At 52.0% G+C, this 18,292-nt stretch overlaps 1 protein-coding gene across 1 annotated transcript in view; it reads left to right on the forward strand.

The window, feature by feature from the left end:
* UMODL1 (uromodulin like 1) overlaps positions 1 to 16,998 on the forward strand; it is a 56,552-nt gene extending 39,554 nt beyond the window's left edge. The window contains exons 17-23 of the mRNA XM_028151871.2: positions 1,241 to 1,578; positions 5,730 to 5,875; positions 6,360 to 6,596; positions 7,223 to 7,382; positions 10,353 to 10,437; positions 13,682 to 13,883; positions 15,974 to 16,998. Of these exons, the coding sequence (XP_028007672.2) occupies positions 1,241 to 1,578; positions 5,730 to 5,875; positions 6,360 to 6,596; positions 7,223 to 7,382; positions 10,353 to 10,437; positions 13,682 to 13,863 (1,148 nt within the window). The 3' untranslated portion in view covers positions 13,864 to 13,883; positions 15,974 to 16,998. The remainder of the gene's footprint in view (positions 1 to 1,240; positions 1,579 to 5,729; positions 5,876 to 6,359; positions 6,597 to 7,222; positions 7,383 to 10,352; positions 10,438 to 13,681; positions 13,884 to 15,973) is intronic.
* The last annotated feature ends 1,294 nt before the right edge of the window (positions 16,999 to 18,292 follow it).

Raw genomic sequence — 18,292 nt, forward strand, 5'->3', positions numbered from 1 at the left:
TGAGTTTGCCGACCACTGGTATAGCCCATGACACAAGCACCATGCACGAGACATTTCTCCTCAGCCCCTGCTCCACTCAGCACTTTCCCCGTCCAGTGGGGCTGGAGTGAATTCAGCACTGACTGCGAGGTGATGCCTGCCATGCCGGGGTCTGTAGTCCAGTGGAGGGAGACAGACGTCTATACGAGGAAACACAGTGTCACAGGGAATGTGGAACGTGCTCTGCTTGAGGTAGAAGCAGGAGGCCCAGAGGAGACTACGTTGTTTCAGCCCCATGTGTGTGGTCAGGGTGGGCTTCCTGGAAGAGGTGCCTTAGAGCTGGTCTCAAAGGATGGCTAAGATAAGCACTGGGCAGAGGGGGCTGTGGTGGGGCAGGCCATGGTGGGTGGGGGCAACCGTGAGAACAGAACTGTTCAAGGTGGGCATGGTCCCGGCATGCAGCTGGGCTGGCTTCAAAGTGGGTGCCTGCAGGAGATGGGGTGGGGGGAGGGAGTGGGAGGCAGGCTGCCAAGAGAAGTGGGTGAGGCCAGTTGGGAAGGCTGCAGACGCCAGGAGCAGTGATTTGGACTGCATGCTGGAGGCAGGGAGAGCCAGGTGAGGCGGCAGAGTGATGGGTGAGACCCCCTTTCTCCCCACCCCCACCGTGAGACAAGAAATGGCAGGTATGAAGGTAGCCGGGCTGTAGAGGAGGGCCCAGGGGACAAGCTGAGATGCGTCTTGGGTCTGCTTCATGCAGGCCAGGGAGGGAGCCCGGGGAGAGTGGTGGGCGCCTTTAAGGAGCCTCTTCCTTCTTCCAGAGGGTGAAACCGAGAGTGCTTTGGGGGAAGCAGGGAGCTGGAGCAGGAGCGAGGGACTCAAGGATCCAGAGAGTAAACATCATTAACTCATCTCAGAGACAGGACTTGGGGACTCCCGAGGGTAGACGGCTTGTCCCAAGTCCACAGGCTTAGCACATGCCCAGCCTGGGCCAGGGAGAGGCTGGGAGGGCAGGAGGCCCCTCGATTCCCTGGCCCACAGGGCCCATGGGTAGCCCAGCCCAGCCCAGCTACCTGGGTTGGCAGAAACGTGCCACACGTGTGTGTGTGTGCGGCCGTGGCTGGAATGTGCAGCTCCCAGGTGTGTGCTGCCGGTGCAGGGGCTCCCCGTGGGCTCTCCACCCCCAGTGCCGGCCTCACAGTCAGGCTCACGTCACAGTCCCCAAACACAGACCCACATGCTGCTTGTCTCCTGTGCCGTGTAGGTGACTCTTCTGGTAACACAACCCGGGCCCCCGGGTCTTCCCTGGGCCCCGGCCCAGAGCAGCCCCCCACCCCCGCAGAAACCAGGGCTGCCTCCGTGCCAGGGGCCAGCCCAGCGCCCCAGGACCCACCCCCGCGGCTGAACCTGACGGGAGCGGTCAGGGTGCTCTGCGAGATCGAGAAGGTGGCCATCGCCGTGGAGCGGCGCTTCCTGCAGCAGGAGTCCATCCCCGAGTCCTCCCTGTACCTGGGCCACCCGTCCTGCAACGTGAGCGACAGCAACAGCACACACGTGTTCCTGGTGGCCGCGTGGAGCGAGTGCGGCACCCTCGTGCAAAGCGTAAGTCCCGGGGCAGGGGCGTCCAGGCTCTCTGGACCTCGATACGGGGAGGGCCCGCCCTGACCTGGGGCCCAGGAGATACCCTGTACCCTGAGATCCTGCCTCTAAGCGAGGGACCCGCAACCGAGTCAGGAGAGGGCTGGGTTCTCACTGCAGACTGGGCTGCACCTTCGAACCAGGAGGGACCTGAGAGCCCCACCCAGCCAGGATTCCGGTGCAAAGGGCCTGGGGCACGTTTGAGAGTCAGGGTGCAAAACCGCCTCTCGGTGAGTCTGATGCACAGGCAGAGCCAGTGGGGAGGGAAAGGAGGAGGGAAGCTGGAGCCTATGTGTGCACGTGAGCATCCATGTGTGCACATGAGCGTCCATGTGTGCACGTGGGCGTCCATGAGTGAGAATATGTATGTGTATATATGTGTATGTGTGTGTGTGAATGTGTGTGTAGCTATGGTTATGTGTATGTGTGCATGTGTGAATGTGTGTGTAGCTATGGTTGTATGGGTGTGTGTGTGAATGTGTGTGTAGCTATGGTTGTGTGAGTGTGCGTGTGTGAATGTGTGTGTAGCTATGGTTGTATGTGTGTGAGTGTGCGTGTGTGTGTGTGTGAATGTGTGTGTAGCTATGGTTGTGTGAGTGTGTGAATGTGTGTGTAGCTATGGTTGTATGGGTGTGTGTGTGTGTGTGTAGCTATGGTTGTGTGAGTGTGTGAATGTGTGTGTAGCTATGGTTGTATGGGTGTGTGTGTGAGTGTGTGTGTGTGTGTGCATGTGTGAATGTGTGTGTAGCTATGGTGTGTGAGTGCGGGCATGTGTTGGAGGATTTGCCATGGGCAGAGCTGTCCAGCTCCTGCTGGCGATGCCCCCACAGGCTGTTCCCAAGTGGGTCTGCCACTGTGGTGGGCGAGGGGCCCGGAGTCAAGGCTGCCATGTCAGCTCGCTCCCTTTGTTTTCTGAGCTGGGCAAACACCTGCTTAGCAGTTACATTCAGCTGAGTTCAGGGCCTGGTCAGAGCGGAGGGAAATACGTCTCTCATGAGTCATGCCAGCCCTGGAATCCACACGAGTTCTCGATGTTCTTTGATGTTTGTCAAAAGCTAAGTTTGCCTTGAAGACTTATTTGTACAAACATGATGGATTACACACAGCAGGTTCCACCTTCCTTTTTTTTTATTTTTATTAAGCGGTTTACATTTTATTGACCCCCAGGTTAAAAGAAAAAAGATCACAGTCCTAGCCGGGTTGGCTCAGTGGATAGAGTGTCTGCCAGCAGACTGAAAGGTCCTGGGTTTGATTCCGGTCAAGGACATGTACCTTGGTTGCAGGCTCCTCCCCGGCCCAGGCCCTGGTCAGGGCATGTGCAGGAGGCAACCAATCTATGCGTTTCTCTCACATCGATATTTCTCTCTGTCTTTCCCTCTCTCTCCCTCTCTCTCTAAAAAAATCAATAGAAAAATGTCCTAGGGTGAGGATTAAAAAAGAAAAGAAAAAAAGAAAAAGGTCACATTTCTCTGTTTGATTACTATAAACAGGTCATGCAGATATGACTATGAAGAGACACACATTCACCCATGCCCCCAAAAGTTTCGCTTGAGTACAGAATCATCTTCGTAAATACATGTAAGATTCTTGCCAAGATAGAAGGGGACTTCCCTGTTTTTCCTGAGACACTTTGCAAAATGCTGCAAGGCACAAAACCCGTCACCATTGTGAAGACACGTCCCAGACCGAGTCCTCCCTGTACCTGGTGTCACACGTCCCAGACCGAGTCCTCCCTGTACCTGGTGTCACACGTCCCAGACCGAGTCCTCCCTGTACCTGGTGGCTCTCCTCCCGCCCATCAAAGACTTGGCCTTGGGACTGAGATTAAACTAAGAGGAACAGGAGTTTGTTTGGCTGAAAACCCACCGGGCCTGAAGGAATCTCGCAGACAATTCCTCCCAAATACGGAGCTACAGACACAGGCCTTTTTTAAAGACGCCAACACAAAAGATTGGCATAAATTCAAAAGGGATGAAAGGCTTCCGTGAGGGACCCATCTGTTAAGAACTGTACGCATTTGTCCCCAGAAGCTAATGCATTGCTAGTCACTCCTAAGGAAAATGAATTCTAAACATGAACCTGGTTTTCAGTCATCCAGACTTGGCTGCTTATATAAAATCCTAAAGCAAATCCAATAGCTTTCAAAGATATGCTAGTGGCTCTGATGTAATCGACGTCACCAAAGTTTGTGCAGGCCTGTTTAATACACAACAAAAATTCATTCGTTCCGTAATTTTGTGTCCAGTAGCAACTAAGGAGCTGCAGAAGGGGAAAGAGACTTCTCTTCAATGGATCTCTCTTCAGAACCATTGAAAGCCACCCCTTCCCCTCACACTCCGTGAGCCTTGCCCCCTACAGCGTTCTGTCCTTAGCCCTCTCACGCTGGTGCCTGGCTGGCCACTGCACTCCTTGTCTCTCGGATTCCTGTGAGCCTGGGAACTTTCATTTTCAGCAAACACTGCACTGACAGCCCTATCAGGGTCAGACGTTCTGTCTTATAGTGCACAGTCGGCCTCGCTCGTGCCTCCTCCGAGAAGTCCAGCGGCTTCTGCTGTTCTTGGCTTGTGTTTTCAACAACTCTCATTGAACCTCTTCACTATCCTCCGTGTTCAAAAAACCCTGCCCCTCGTTTCCTCCTCCGTCGACGGTTCTGACATACCGACTTCACACAACATTTCCCTTGTCTAAACCCGTGAGGCCGGCGAGCTACCTGCAGAGCGGTGCCCACTGCGAACTGTTGCGAGCGGCTGGTCACCACGGCAGGTGACCAGCTGTCCCCGGAGGGCCCTGTGCTCTGTTCTGGTGACAACTTAGGGGGTGTCAGTAAGGGGGCATGGGAGATCTACCACCGTGACAGTCAAACTCCAGGCCTCGAACCAGCAAAGTGCTTCAAACAAATAGTTAGAACTTCAGGTATTTTGTCCAACAGCAGACTTCAGCGTAATGATGACACCCCTCCCGGCTCCCCCTCAGGGCCTCTGTCTGGTTTCCCTGTCTCGCTGCCGTCTCTTAGAAAAGCCCATTTCCAGGCCTGCTGTCCGCAATCTCCTCCTCTCTCTGCTCAACCTCTGCATGCCAGCAACCAGACCTGAACCCCAGCAGACCTGGGAACATGCCTCTTTGTGCTTGAAGCCAATTGCTCCACGCCTTTGTTTATGGTAGAACAGGGGTGGGGAACCTCCGTATAAGGCCCTTGAAATCATTCGGTCTGGCCCTGCCAAGGCAGCGGGAGTGAGGTAATGAAATGTTCGACCCCATAGAGCAGGCTCATCTTTAGGTGGGTCATTTTCTATGGCCCAGGAATGATGTGACAAATACCCAAATGGCCCTTGGCAGAGGAAAGGCTCCCCACCCCGCTCACTTCATTAACACCGACAGGCTTAGCATTGTCCCCGGAGACTCAAGCCCACAGTTTAGCCACGCTGTCACTTGCGCACCCTCGTCCCCATCAGGATCACGTTCTTCCCTTCCATTTCTCTTCCGGATCTTGGCTCGGTGTTGTTCCCAGACTAGAGAACTTAGAAGGAGTGCTGGCTGCCTCGGCCTCAGGCCTTTACCAGGTTAACTCTTGATTCTCCGGGGAGGGCTTTGTGCTCTCATTTTCAGAAATGTTCATGGGATAATCTGGGGGGTGGTGGTGTCAGATGTGTTATTGTGGGTACCCCCTGATCTAGGCCGTCTCTATTCTCCTCCAGTGAGGAAGCTGGCACGGGACATAGGCATTAGCCAGTCCTGGACTTCACCCTCTCTATGACAGTTTATGTTAGAAAAAAAAATCATTTTTTAAAATATTTTATTGATTTTTTACAGAGAGGAAGGGAGAGGGATAGAGAGTTAGAAACATCGATGAGAGAGAAACATCGATCAGCTGCCTCTTGCACACCCCCCACTGGGGATGTGCCCGCAACCAAGGTACATGCCCTTGACCGGAATCGAACCTGGGACCCTTCAGTCCACAGGCCGACGCTCTATCCACTGAGCCAAACCGGTTCGGGCTCATTTGGGTTTTTATATTTTTTGGGGAAAAGCTTTTAAGAAGACCCCTCCCCAGCACCCCTACTGAGGTCCTGCTGGGGCCCGGGAGCTTGCTCATGCCCCGTTTGGTTTGTGCTCAGAACATGACGAACACGGTGGTGCGGACCACGCTGAGGAACGACCTGTCCCCCGAGGGCATCATCCACCACCTGAAGATCCTGAGCCCCATCCGCTGTGCCTTCCGCAACGATCTCCTGACGTCATCAGGCTACACCCCGGAGTGGGGGTGAGTGGAGAGGCACCCCCCTCTCCCCAGCATGCATTCCTCCCCAGCACCCTCGCTGGGGGTTTCCTTAGGGTCCCAATCACTTGAGGATCTCTCTGAGAGACTGAATACACAATGGACGGCGCCAGGACTTGGCTGATAATGGCCAGCTTTCTTCAACCTTGTTCCCGCTTCCAACTCAGGACCCACCCGAGGAAGCCATATATGTTTCTCTATTCAACCACATAGGACGTCCCACTTAGAGCGAGCCTGCCCATGGCTTCTCTGAGCCTCCCTTCCCCCTCCACTCTACCTGTCTCTGAGTCTCCATCAGTCAGGGGATAGGAATGAGCCCCCGCTGCCGCCAGCTCGGAATAAACAGCCTTTCTCGCTTGTTCTCATTTGGGTTTTATTTCCACGCTTCTTTATTTCTATGCTTTTTGGGGAGGAGTGGGGATGAGAGGGATCTCAGGAGGGAACCTCCAGCAAACTGCTCCCTCCGCAGGGTTTACACCATCATCGAGGACCTCCATGGCGCTGGAAATTTTGTCACAGAAATGCAGTTGTTTATTGGGGACTCCCCTATACCTCGGAATTATAGCGTGTCTGCCAGCGACGACATCAAGATCGAAGTGGGGCTCTATAAACAGAAAAGCAACCTCAAGGTGGTCCTGACCGAGTGCTGGGCAACGCCGTCCAGTAACGCCAGGGACCCGGTCACGTTTGGCTTCATCAACAACAGGTAGGGGTTCGGGTGGGCCTTGGGCATCACTGCCCCCCTTGCTGGTGGCCTGCTTTGGGTCCTCTGTATTTCCAGACTATCTGGATTGGGCCTAAATGGGCAGTCAGACATCCCTCTCACAATCCATGACTGCTGGCTCCCAATTGCTTGCCTGCCTGCCTTCCTGATTGCCCCTAACCACTTCTGCCTGCCAGCCTAATCACCCCCTAACCACTCCCCTGCCAGCCTGATTGATGCCTAACTGCTCCCCTGCTAGCCTGATTGCCCCTAACTGCCCTCCCCTGCAGGGTTGATCGCCTCCAACTGCCCTCCCTTACAGGCCTGGTCCCCCACAACTGCCCTCCCCTGCAGGCCTGGGTCCTCCCCAACTGCCCTTCCCTGCAGGCCCGGTCGCCACCAACTTCCCTCCTCTGCCAGCCTAGTCACCCCTAACTGCCCTCCCCTGCTGGCCTGGTCCCTCCCAACTGCCCTCCCCTGCTGGCCATTTTGTGGTGACCATCTTATGTCCACATGGGGGCATCCATCTTTGACCACTTGGAGGCAGCCATCTTGTGTGTTGGAGTGATGGTCAATTTGCATATTACTCTTTTATTAGATAGGATGAGTCACCTTTTTTCTCCTCCCAGCTGCCCCATCCCCAACACACATACCAATGTGATTGAGAACGGAGACTCCAACAAGGCCCAGTTTAAGCTGAAAATTTTTTCCTTCATCAACAACTCCATAGTCTACCTGCACTGCAAACTCCGCATCTGCATGGAGACCCCCGGAGCCACGTGCAAAATCGTAGGTGTTGGGTGTTCTAAGTTTTTGTCTGGGTCCTCGCTCCTTCTTGTTATGAAGAGGGTTGCTGTGTTATCCAAAGCCCAGGGTGTGGGTGGCTCTGAGAAGAGGTGCTGGGCCCTGCAGACGTGGCCCCTAAAAGGTGGGAAATGGCATTTCAACAGTGGGCAGCCCTTGAGGCGGGGGGTGGGGGGCGACATAGCTGGGTGTCACCTCAGTCCTTCTTGAGGCTACACCATCTGCTGGCCCTCACATCAGAGCTTCCTTGTCATGAGGCTGTTGTACTTCTCAAGGCGATTTAATGCATATTTAGGTGCGAAAGTGTTATTTTAATTTCACTTTATTTTTAGCTACTTTGATGGAACACTGCTCGTTCGTAGCCACTGTGGCATTCAATCAGGTGTTCTTCCTTCCCTATGTGCAGCATTCATGCTGGGATTATGAATAATTTTACATTCTCATTTTCTTTGACCTTTGAATTCAAAATGTGCTTTGCAGTCCTGAGATTTGAAAGCTCTCCTTCATACCAGTGACAAGAATGAGAAGTGGCTGTTGTATGTTGTCTGGGTCCAAGGACAGTGTAGGGGGATCTGTTGGCCGCTGATCGGACCACTGCATGTCGCTCTGCATGTCTACGCTTGTCCCTCTGCTTTTGCTAAGGTTTTCCTGCATCATCCACCTCTGAGCGTCAGTAGGTCATGGATGAGCGAAATCCAGTGATGCTCAGTTTTGTTGATGTCACTTTTATCCAACAGCAGATCTGCTGGAGCACCAGGAGGAAAGGGACACGGGCTCCCGATGCCCGCCAGCTAAGGGCGCGGATGAGTCTGCACCTGGTTGCCCTGGCCCCACAGAGATGCTGAGAGTATTAATAGCCACAGTAGCACCTGGCCTCTGCAGGGAGCTGCCAGCCCCCAAATTCTTTACAACAGGAGCTCCACACATTTCTTTCCAAGTTGCTTGAGGATGGACATGGTATTGGTTTCCTGTGGCTGCTGTACAAAGTACCCTAGAAGGATTGGCTTAAGCCAGTGGTCGGCAAACTCATTAGTCAGCAGAGCCAAATATCAACAGTACCACGATTGAAATTTCTTTTGAGAGCCAAATTTTTTAAACTTAAATTTCTTCTAACGCCACTTCTTCAAAATAGACTCGCCCAGGCCGTGGTATTTTGTGGAAGAGCCACACTCAAAGGGCCAAAGAGCCACATGTGGCTTGTGTTAATGAAAAAAAAAACAAAAACATTGAAACCTGTAAAGAATTTTGTAAGTTTATTTGAGCCAAACTGTCGACATATGCCGGGAAGCAGAACCTCAATGAATTGAGATAATGCTCCGGAGAATGCAGGGTTACATCTATATTTATACATTGCAATCAAAGGAAAGGGGCATAGGTGAGTTACATGAAATTCATTGGTGATAGATTAAGGAGGTGAGATAAAGCAAAGCAGGGGAAACCTCTGGGATTGGGTGAAAAGTGAAATGATGGACATGTGCTTCTCTTACAGAGATGGATACAGGATACTTTAACATAATTAACAGTTGACAATTAACTTGATAACAATAACAATGAGGGAATGTCCCGGTGCCATTTGTTGTGCCCTGAGGGGTCCGGGGTAAAAAGGAAGTTACAAGTTAGCCAGACATCTCACAGATATGTTATCTTAGAGGCAAAAAGGCAAATGGGCTCGGGAAAGATCTAAGTTGATCTTTGTCAGGGGAAATATCGGCCTAGGACATGACTACCCACCATAACCTGTTTGTAGTTAAATATTTAATTTTCAAACCATCTTTTGTGGTTATTTCAGGTCTCTGAGTTTGCAAGACTGCCACGTAGGCCTCCCCTGAGCTATGTCAGGTTAGCATGTGGCTCCTTTCGTCCACACTTGCGAGCCGCAGTTTGCCGACCACGGGCTTAAGCAACAGAAATTCGTTGTCTCCCAGTCCTGGAGGCTGGAAGTCCAAGACCAGGGTGTGGACAGGGCCGGTTCCTTCTGAGGCTGAAAAGGGTGATCTGTTCTAGGTCGGTCTCCGAGGCTTGTAGAAGCCCATCTTCTCCCTCTATGTGTGTCTGTGTTCAAATTTCCACTTTGGATAAGGACACAGTCATATTGGACCAGGACCCACCCTAGCGAGCTCATCTTAACCTGAACATCTGCAAAGACCCTGTCTCCAAATAAGGTCACATCACACATCCTGGGAGTTAGGGCTTCAACATCTATTGGGGACATATGAGCCCACAGTGGGTTTAGGCAAAGGCATTGAAAGGAACACGTGGTTGCAGCAGGCCGTAGGGATGCGAAGGTGACTCTGAGAGCTTCGTTGAGAAAGAGCCCCGAACCAAGGGGCAAAGGGACCAGCACTGGTAGCTAGAGACAGCTCGGGGGGTGCTGCCTCTCACTGCTCTTGTGCACCTCCTTGCGGCCAGCCCTCCTTCCCCTTCACACTGGGCAGAGCCTGTGGTCCTGGTGATTCAGGTGGTCCAGGTGGTCCTAGTGGTCCCGGTGGTCCTGGTAGTCCTGGTGGTCCAGGTGGTCCAGGTGGTCCAGGTGGTCCTGGTGGTCCCGGTGGCCCTGGTAGTCCAGGTGGTCCAGGTGCTCCAGGTGGCCCAGGTGGTCCTGGTCGTCCCGGTGGTCCTGGTAGTCCTGGTGGTCCAGCTGGTCCTAGTGGTCCAGGCGGTCCTGGTGATCCCGGCGGTCCTGGTAGTCCTGGTGGGCCAGGTGGTCCTTGTGGCCCTGGTGGTCCAGGCGGTCCAGGCGGTCCAGGCAGTCCTGGTGGGCCAGGCAGTCCTGGTGGGCCAGGCCTCTGCAGCCTTCCTTCACCCTGGCTGAGCTCATCCATCGCGATTTCATGTCTCCAGCAGGAAAAAAATCTGTGAATCAGGGTACCATTCCAGAGACTGGGTACATTTCTCATAAACTTTGTTCCACTTCTAATTGAAGTTTCTCTCCTTTAAAAAAAAAACACACAACAGAATTGCAATGACTTTCGGTCGCTGAGAAGTGGTGAACCATCTGAAACACACCAGATGTCCTGGGGACCCCTCATTCGGTCTGACGGTGAGTTGGGGCCTTGGTTTAGAAAACTAAAGAAAAGACACGACCAATTCCATTTCATCATCATGTAAACCAAAAAGCAATTCCTTGGAACATGGAGCTCGTAAGAGTAGTAACAATGCCGGCTAACGCTCATGGCGAGCCCCGACTTCCCAGCACTGCGCTCCGTTCTGTGCCCCCAGAATGTAATTTTCTCTTCTCAGCAGCCCTGCAAGGTCAGATCTATGAGCGTCCCCATGTTGCAGATGGAAAGACCGAGGCTGCAGCAAGTGGGCACATGTTTAAATAATGCATGTTTGGGTAAGGGGAAGGCAGTAAAGTTTCCTGACGCTGGATAATTGCATGCAGTGGGTTGTTATCAGGAAGGGACTCAGTCTATAGGCAGGCCAAATTCTGTATATTTGCATGTGTGTGCATGCACGTGTGTGTGATGTGTGCGTATGCAAATGCATGTGAATGGGGAAGCTGTTGTATTTTAGGCTTTGCTAAATCAGAAGATGCAAAACAGAAAAATGGCACTGTTGTTCTCTCTTAGTATAAAACTTCCATCAGCCAATATGAAACTCACCGTTAGTTTCCTAGGAAAACATTTTCCTTTCTTTGTGATCTATCCTATTTTTATTTTTATTTATTTATTTTTTGTTAATCTTCACTTGAGGATTTTCTTCTATTGCTTTTTCAGATAAAGTGGAGGGGGAGAAAGAGAGAGAGAGAGACAGAAAGAAACCTAGATGTGAGAGAGACACATAGACTGGTTGCCTCCCACATGCACCCTGGCCTGGGGCAGGGAGCAAACTGGCAACCCAGGTACGTGCTCTTGACTGGGAGTTGAACCCATAACCCTTCGGTGCATGGACTGACATTGCAACCACGGAGCCACACCAGCCAGGGCTATCCTATTTTTTAAAAAAATGGTTTGGGGAAATGGTGTGCTTTGGGTATTAAGACAAAAACTGCTAGCTGTTCCCCAATATCTGTTCTCCTTTCCTTCCATAATAATAAGACCCCAAGTTTTTAGCTGGGAATAAAAACTATATATTTAAAAAAAATATAACCAACCTGGCAGCCAGGTGTGGCCATATGAGTAAGTAAGTGCTGGCCAATGAGACGCAGATGGGAAAGGCTGCCTCCTCCGTACATCCCGTACCCCTGCTTTACCCCGTCTTCCTCCTTACCTCTCCGTCCTGATGCCTAGAAGGCAGGTGAGACGGCTGCCACGAGTCCCCATCCTGGACCGTGAGGACCACAGGGTCCGGAGCTGGACAAGCCGGGCCCCCGAGGACATTGCGGTGCAAAGCTGCTGTGCCAGGCCGGGGCTCTGACTTAACCAGTTTTATGCACGAAAGAAATAAACTTCCACATTCTCCATCACCGCTACTTCAGGTCTTCCTCTTTTTTTGCAGCGACAGTTAATCCTAATTGTTGGGAAATCCTACTATTTCCCTTTTTTGTTGTTTTTCTTCCTCATTTTGATGGCCCTCCTTCCTCTTGATATTTTCCGGGACAAGAACATCTGTGTGCTGGATGCAGGGTCTGAGTCGGGACGTGCGTGCGGATCCGGACTTGGATAGGGAGGGCCCCCTGCCCGGGCATTCTCAGCTGCTGGTTCTCATCCAAAGCATTTGGGCAATGCGCACTTCCACAGGTCCCAGGCCGCGCCCTGCCTTGCGGGCTCTGGGGCTGGGCGCTGGGCCTGGTGTTGGCACTGGCCCTCGGGCGACTTTGGCTTGGGTCCTGGGACAACATGCTCTTCCTACCCTCCTCATTGTCTTAGATTGCTGAGCAGAACTGGGGCCCTCCTGCGAAGTGGAACATATGTGAATGGCATTGCCATGTCTGTACATGCCTCCTGCAAATTCATAGATGTTACAGATGACGTAAAAACCAGAGTGGAAAAAGCTATGGGCTTGGCATTAGGAGACCTGAGTTTGATTTTAGGCTCTCATACTTATGAGCTGTGTGGTCTTGGGAAAATTAGTGACTCTTCTGGATTTTATCCATCCACTCATCCACCCATTTATTCATCCATCCATCCATCCATTTATTCATTCATCCATCTATTATCTTTCCATTCATCCACTCACCTACTCATCCATTCATCCTCTCATCCATCCATCCATCCATCCATCCATCCATCCATCCATCCATCCATTTATTCATTTATCCATCTACTGTCCTTCCATTCATCCACTCACCTACTCATCCATTCATCCTCTAATCCAGGGGTCCTCAAACTTTTCAAACAGGGGGCCGGTTCACTGTCCCTCAGACTGTTGGAGGGCCAGACTATAGTTTAAAAAAACTATGAACAAATTCCTATGCACACTGCACATATCTTATTTTGAAGTAAAAAAACAAAACGGCAAAAACACCCACATGTGGCCCGCGGGCCGTAGTTTGAGGACGCCTGCTCTAATCCATCCATCCATCCATCCATCCATCCATCCATTTATTCATTCATCCATCTACTGTCCTTCCATTCATCCACTCACCTACTCATCCATTCATCCTCTCATCCATCCATCCATCCATCCATCCACCCACCCACCCACTTACTATTTCATCTACCGACTGTATGCCAGGCACTGCTTCTTCTCTAGGACATGGATGTGTACCTCATTTTATCCATTCATCCTCTGATGGACACTTGGGTTGTTTCCACCTTTGGCTGTTGTGAAGAGTGCTGCTTTGAACATGGGTTGGGAAGTAGCTATTTGAGCCCCGGTTGTCAGTCTTTTGGGTCCGCACGCCTGTGTGCTTTGTGGGTTTTTGGCCCTCCCTGGGAGGATCAGCCCACACTCCTCCACACTGAAGAGTGTGCGAGCCCTGCGTGTCTCCCCGTGGGCAGTCCCGCTGAGCCGTCCACCTCTTCCCCGAGGGCCTGTTGCTCCCACCTGGCCTCCTCCTCTGGGCCAGGGCTTATCCCGAACCCTGAGCAGGCTGCGCTGCGCTGTGCTGGCTGCTGCTCCCCCGGCCCTCAGACGCCGTCCTCGTCAGCTGTGGGAACCCACAGGTACATGGGCACACACCTCACTGCTGCAGCGCTTCGGATGAACCACAGTCAGACGATCATGCCACCAAGTAGCCGACAAAGCGGGGAGCTCGCTCTACCCAGGCTCGGTCCTGAGCCCCATTCTACACTCACAACAACATCTCAGTTCTGGGACCAGAGGGAGACCCGCCCAGGGACGCGCTCTCCTCCTGCCTAGGGCAGACCTCTCACCTGTGCCTGTCTCATCCCCTGCAGGTGAGTCTCCAGATGGGCAGCCAGGCCTGGCACCCGGCTACATCGTCCTCATCGTGGTGGCCGTCTTTGCCGTGGTGACAGGGGTTGCTGCCCTTCTCATTGTGCGCTACCAGAGAATGACCGGGAAGTACAACTTCAAAACCCAGCCGGACAACTTCAGCTACCAGGTGTTCCAGGACTAGGAGGCCTGGCTGCCCTGAAGGTGGGTGAGCAGCGAGGCAGCACACACGGCCGTGCACGTGACCTGCTTTCGCCACCGTTAGAGGCCACGCAGTGTGTCTCAGTGGCTTTGGCAAAAGGTAGATTTGTGGGCGTCAGCATTCTGTGCCCGTGATATATAGTAAGACGTAGGTACTTGGTCTTCATCCCCTGTTCCTGGCTTTAGAGTTCCTGAAACCCTTGGCTTTCCGAAGCGATGGAGCAGGAAAGGTGTCTTCTACTGTGTTGTGAGATGACTTTGGGGAAGCGCCCAGGGGTGGGGCTGGTTGCCAGGAGAACCAGCCATGTGATGGGAGGGTTGGAAATGTTAGTCCCACCGCCTGGTCTCGGCGGAGGTGAGGAGGGGTTGGAAGCTGAATCAATCACCAATAGCTGATGATTTACTCAAACGAGCCCATGTAATGAAGCATCCATAAAAAACACACAAAAACTATGGGGTTCGGGAGCAATTATCTAAGATACCCCCAATTCTCAAGGCGGGGTGCCAGGCATCCAACAGTGGACTGAGCGGCTGTTGGGGTCAGGAGGAAAGAGCTTTCCTGGGATCCCTGAAGCCTCCTGCGAATTGGGGTCCTCTGTCCCGCCCTGAGAGACCCAGATAGGGGAGTGAACAGCAGCACATTTCAGCTCACCCGACACTCTGGTCATAGAAGAGGACCTGCCGAGGTGGGGTGCCTCCGTCTCTGGGTGGGCCCCCCGGGGTTTGGGTCATGAAGACCCTGTTCCACCCTGTGCCCTGTCTGGGTACTGTCGTGTGGATGCACCCCACCATGGCTGGCCCCTGCTCCCCGTTTCCTCACTGGGCCAGCAGCATCCCCAGCCAAGGCTGCCTTCCCTGTGCTTGGCTCCTTATTCTCTTGAGGTAACTGATCTTCAGGACAACTCAGCAAAGAGTGATAGATACTGGCCACATCCTTAACGTGAGGAAATCGGTCCCAGGGAGCTCCGGTGACCTCCCCAAGGTCACAGAGCAGAGGCGGGTCACAGCACACTGCCCCACAAGCCGACAGCCCTGCCGGGGCCTTCGTCTCCACCAGAGATGGGGGAGCTGTTCGAGGAGACGCCAGAGAGATGCTGCGTGGCTTGTCCTGCACCCTCTGCTCCGAGGACGCCTGACAGCCGTGTACCCGTGATCTGGGGTCTTGGAACCCTTACAGCCCAGATAGATGGAAGGGCTAGGCCAGTGGTTGGCAAACTGCGGCTCACGAGCCACATGCGGCTCTTTGGCCCCTTGAGTGTGGCTCTTCCACAAAATACCACGGCCTGGGCGAGTCTATGTTGAAGAAGTGGCGTTAGAAGAAGTCTAAGTTTAAAAAATTTGGCTCTCAAAAGAAATTTCAATCGTTGTGCTGTTGAAATTTGGCTCTGTTGACTGATGAGTTTGCCGACCACTGGGCTAGGCCAGTCACTCCCCTGGGGAGACTTCCAAAAGGATTTCCGTGGATTTCACTTAACATGTAACATGTGAATCCCGATAACCGGCCCATGCTTGTCTTAAATGCCTTAGGAAAGCTGTGTGCTGGTGCCACGGCCGTGCTGGGTGTCCGCCTCCTTGAAATTAAAGCACCAAGGGAAAATGGTGTTTTATTTTTATTCTTCATTTTTATTCTCCTGGGGCTTCTGTCTTCCAAACTGAAAACCATCTATAACGAGTTTTCAGGTCTCTGCAAACCTCAGCTCTTTGAAAAACGGTAAACGAACAGCCACCTCTCCACACACCAGGGTGGCACTTGGCACAGGAGCCCTGGGTCCGAGGGGGGTTCTCCACAGACAGCACAGAGACCCAAGGTCCCTGAGGATGCGCTGTCCAGCTCAGGTATGTGCGCCAGGCTCAACTGCCGCTGACACGGGGCTTCACCCACAGAGGCCAGGCCACAGGCATCTCCGTTCCGGTTCCTCTGTGCCTCATGGGAGTTGCTGTCCTTTTATTGGTGCGCAGTCCCTCACCCTCAGCCGGCAAAGGAGTCATGTCCTCAGGGCTGCTGGCAACCCTCCACTCCATGCTCCAGGGGGTTCCTGTATGAACCTCTCCTTTGCTGCATGCGGCTGATCCAGGTGACTTTTCCTACACAGGCCGTGAATCAAGCTCGGCGCTTCATTCATCACACATTGACGGACGTCTACTCTGCCCCACACTTGGATGAGCCCCAGAGATGATGAAAGCATCACCTCAGCCTGCCCCCAGGAGGCTGATTCTGTAGGTTCCAGACAAGCAGGCCGGGGAGAGGAGCTGATGGAGAAGTGGGCATGGTGTTGGCGATGCCTGGAGCTCCAGACACAGGGATCTTCAAACCCAGCATGGACACAGCTCTGCCATCACCCAGTCACCTCCCCAATCCTGGAGCTCCCAGACCCTTGACATCCATCCATTCATCCATCCATCTTTCCATTCATCCACACAGCCAGCTATTTGGTTCTCTTTGTCAAATACGTAATATCCCTAATTTTCCAAGATATTTGACAGTACACTTGACGTTATTTTTTAACAACAGGTCAGTAATAAATATATTGTCTAGTGGACGTACATGCTCTTAACTTTTCTCTTGCATTACCAGGATATTGTTTTATTCACACAGTGGTGATGCAAAATACACTATTAATATGAAAATCTTTATAATAAGTAGAAATAACATAATATATATATTACTCTTTTATATTTTTCCAAACATTTTCTCAGCCATTAAGATATAATCCCACTACAGGGGGAGGTACCATTTAACCATTACACAATGGGAAACCAGGAAAGAAATGGGAGAGTTGTTTACTTAAGGTCACAAAATGAATTAATGAGGAAATGGGTCTAGAACCTAAATAGTTTAGAATTTTCTTCATTACACCACGCTAACAGATAATGCTTGTTACTTTATTTAAAGCAAATTGAACTGTATTTGATAGTTAACACCTGATTGTATAGTGCTTTTCCTTGACGAACTTGGAATTGCAACATGATCTTTAGTTCTGAATTCATGAGACTAATTTTGTTGAATATAATTAACTACCACTTACTGAAACATTTGGGAAAAGTGGGATTTCTGATGTATTGGATATTCTCGGAGTCAGTGAAGAGTTACGATATGCACCGTTGCGGATAACCCGTTTGGAACAAGTAGAATAAACTGCCTCTGACATTGAAATGGGCCTGTGCCGGCTGCTCTGTGGTTCAGATGCTCAGCTCGCACCCGCGAGGGCCCAGCCCGGGAGCATGTCTCTGGCTCTTCCTGAGCCGTGTCCGTTTGCTCTGATACCAGCTCAGGACCGATGGCATGCTGTCCTCGGATGAGAGACAACGAACATGCAATCACCCAGGCTCTGAGCCCTACGACGGTGCGGCTTTGGATTTCAGAGCTGATGTGCGTTTTGAAACTCCAGCTTTAAATCTTCTACAGTTTTCATGCCATCTCAAGAAAGATTCTACATTTATTCATTTGTGTTTTCCATAACAGTGGGAATCTGGTCTCCCCTCACCTGCCCCAGGGACAGGGTCACCCGTGTCTCCTTCAACAAGTATTTCCTGAGCGCACACCGTGCTCCAGGTCTCAGGCTCAGAGCCACTGATGAAATTGTGAGAGAGCAGACTGAGCCCTCCCCCACCGAGCACATGGTCTTGTTGGGGAGAGAGACACTCACATCAGTAGCTGATGACAAGTGCTGAGAGGGACAGATGCATGTGTGCTGTGAGGTACCCCTGACCTGGTCCATCCATCCACTCACCCAACCATTCACCATTCACCTCTCCACCCACACATCCATCCACGTACCCATCCATCCATCACCCATCCCTTTACCCATCCACACGCCCACTCATCCATCCCCCCATCTAACAAAGGAATGTTTGCTGAGGTCCAGTTCTTATATTGATACCAGGAAGACAAAAGGGATGTGGTAGAGTCCTTGCCTTAGGAACCCAAAATCCACCTGGAGAAAAGTCCCTGTGAAGACCACCGCCAGGGAGGCCAGGGAGGGAAGGAGAGAGGCAGAATAAAGCACATGTGTGCATGTGGGCCTGCACACGCACCTCTGCTCACGCTACTTGCACGGGAGGGCTCTGGGTGCTGCTGTGTCCAGGCTGCTATGTAGGAATACACTCGTAGTGCTTGCAATTCAAATCCTCTAACCCTAGACTCTTTCTGCCGGCATCGCTCAACGCACTAAATCAGTGGTCGGCAAACCACGGCTCGCGAGCCACATGCGGCTCTTTGGCCCCTTGAGTGTGACTCTTCCACAAAATACCATGTACCCTAATTAAGTTAATAACAATGTACCTACCTATATAGTTTAAGTTTAAAAAATTTGGCTCTCAAAAGAAATTTCAATCATTGGACTGTTGATATTTGGCTCTGTTGACTAATGAGTTTGCCGACCACTGCACTAAATCCTTGGCAGCTGAAACAG

Source organism: Eptesicus fuscus, chromosome 3, assembly GCF_027574615.1.
Source record: "Eptesicus fuscus isolate TK198812 chromosome 3, DD_ASM_mEF_20220401, whole genome shotgun sequence".
In the NCBI taxonomy this organism is placed as follows: domain Eukaryota; kingdom Metazoa; phylum Chordata; class Mammalia; order Chiroptera; family Vespertilionidae; genus Eptesicus; species Eptesicus fuscus.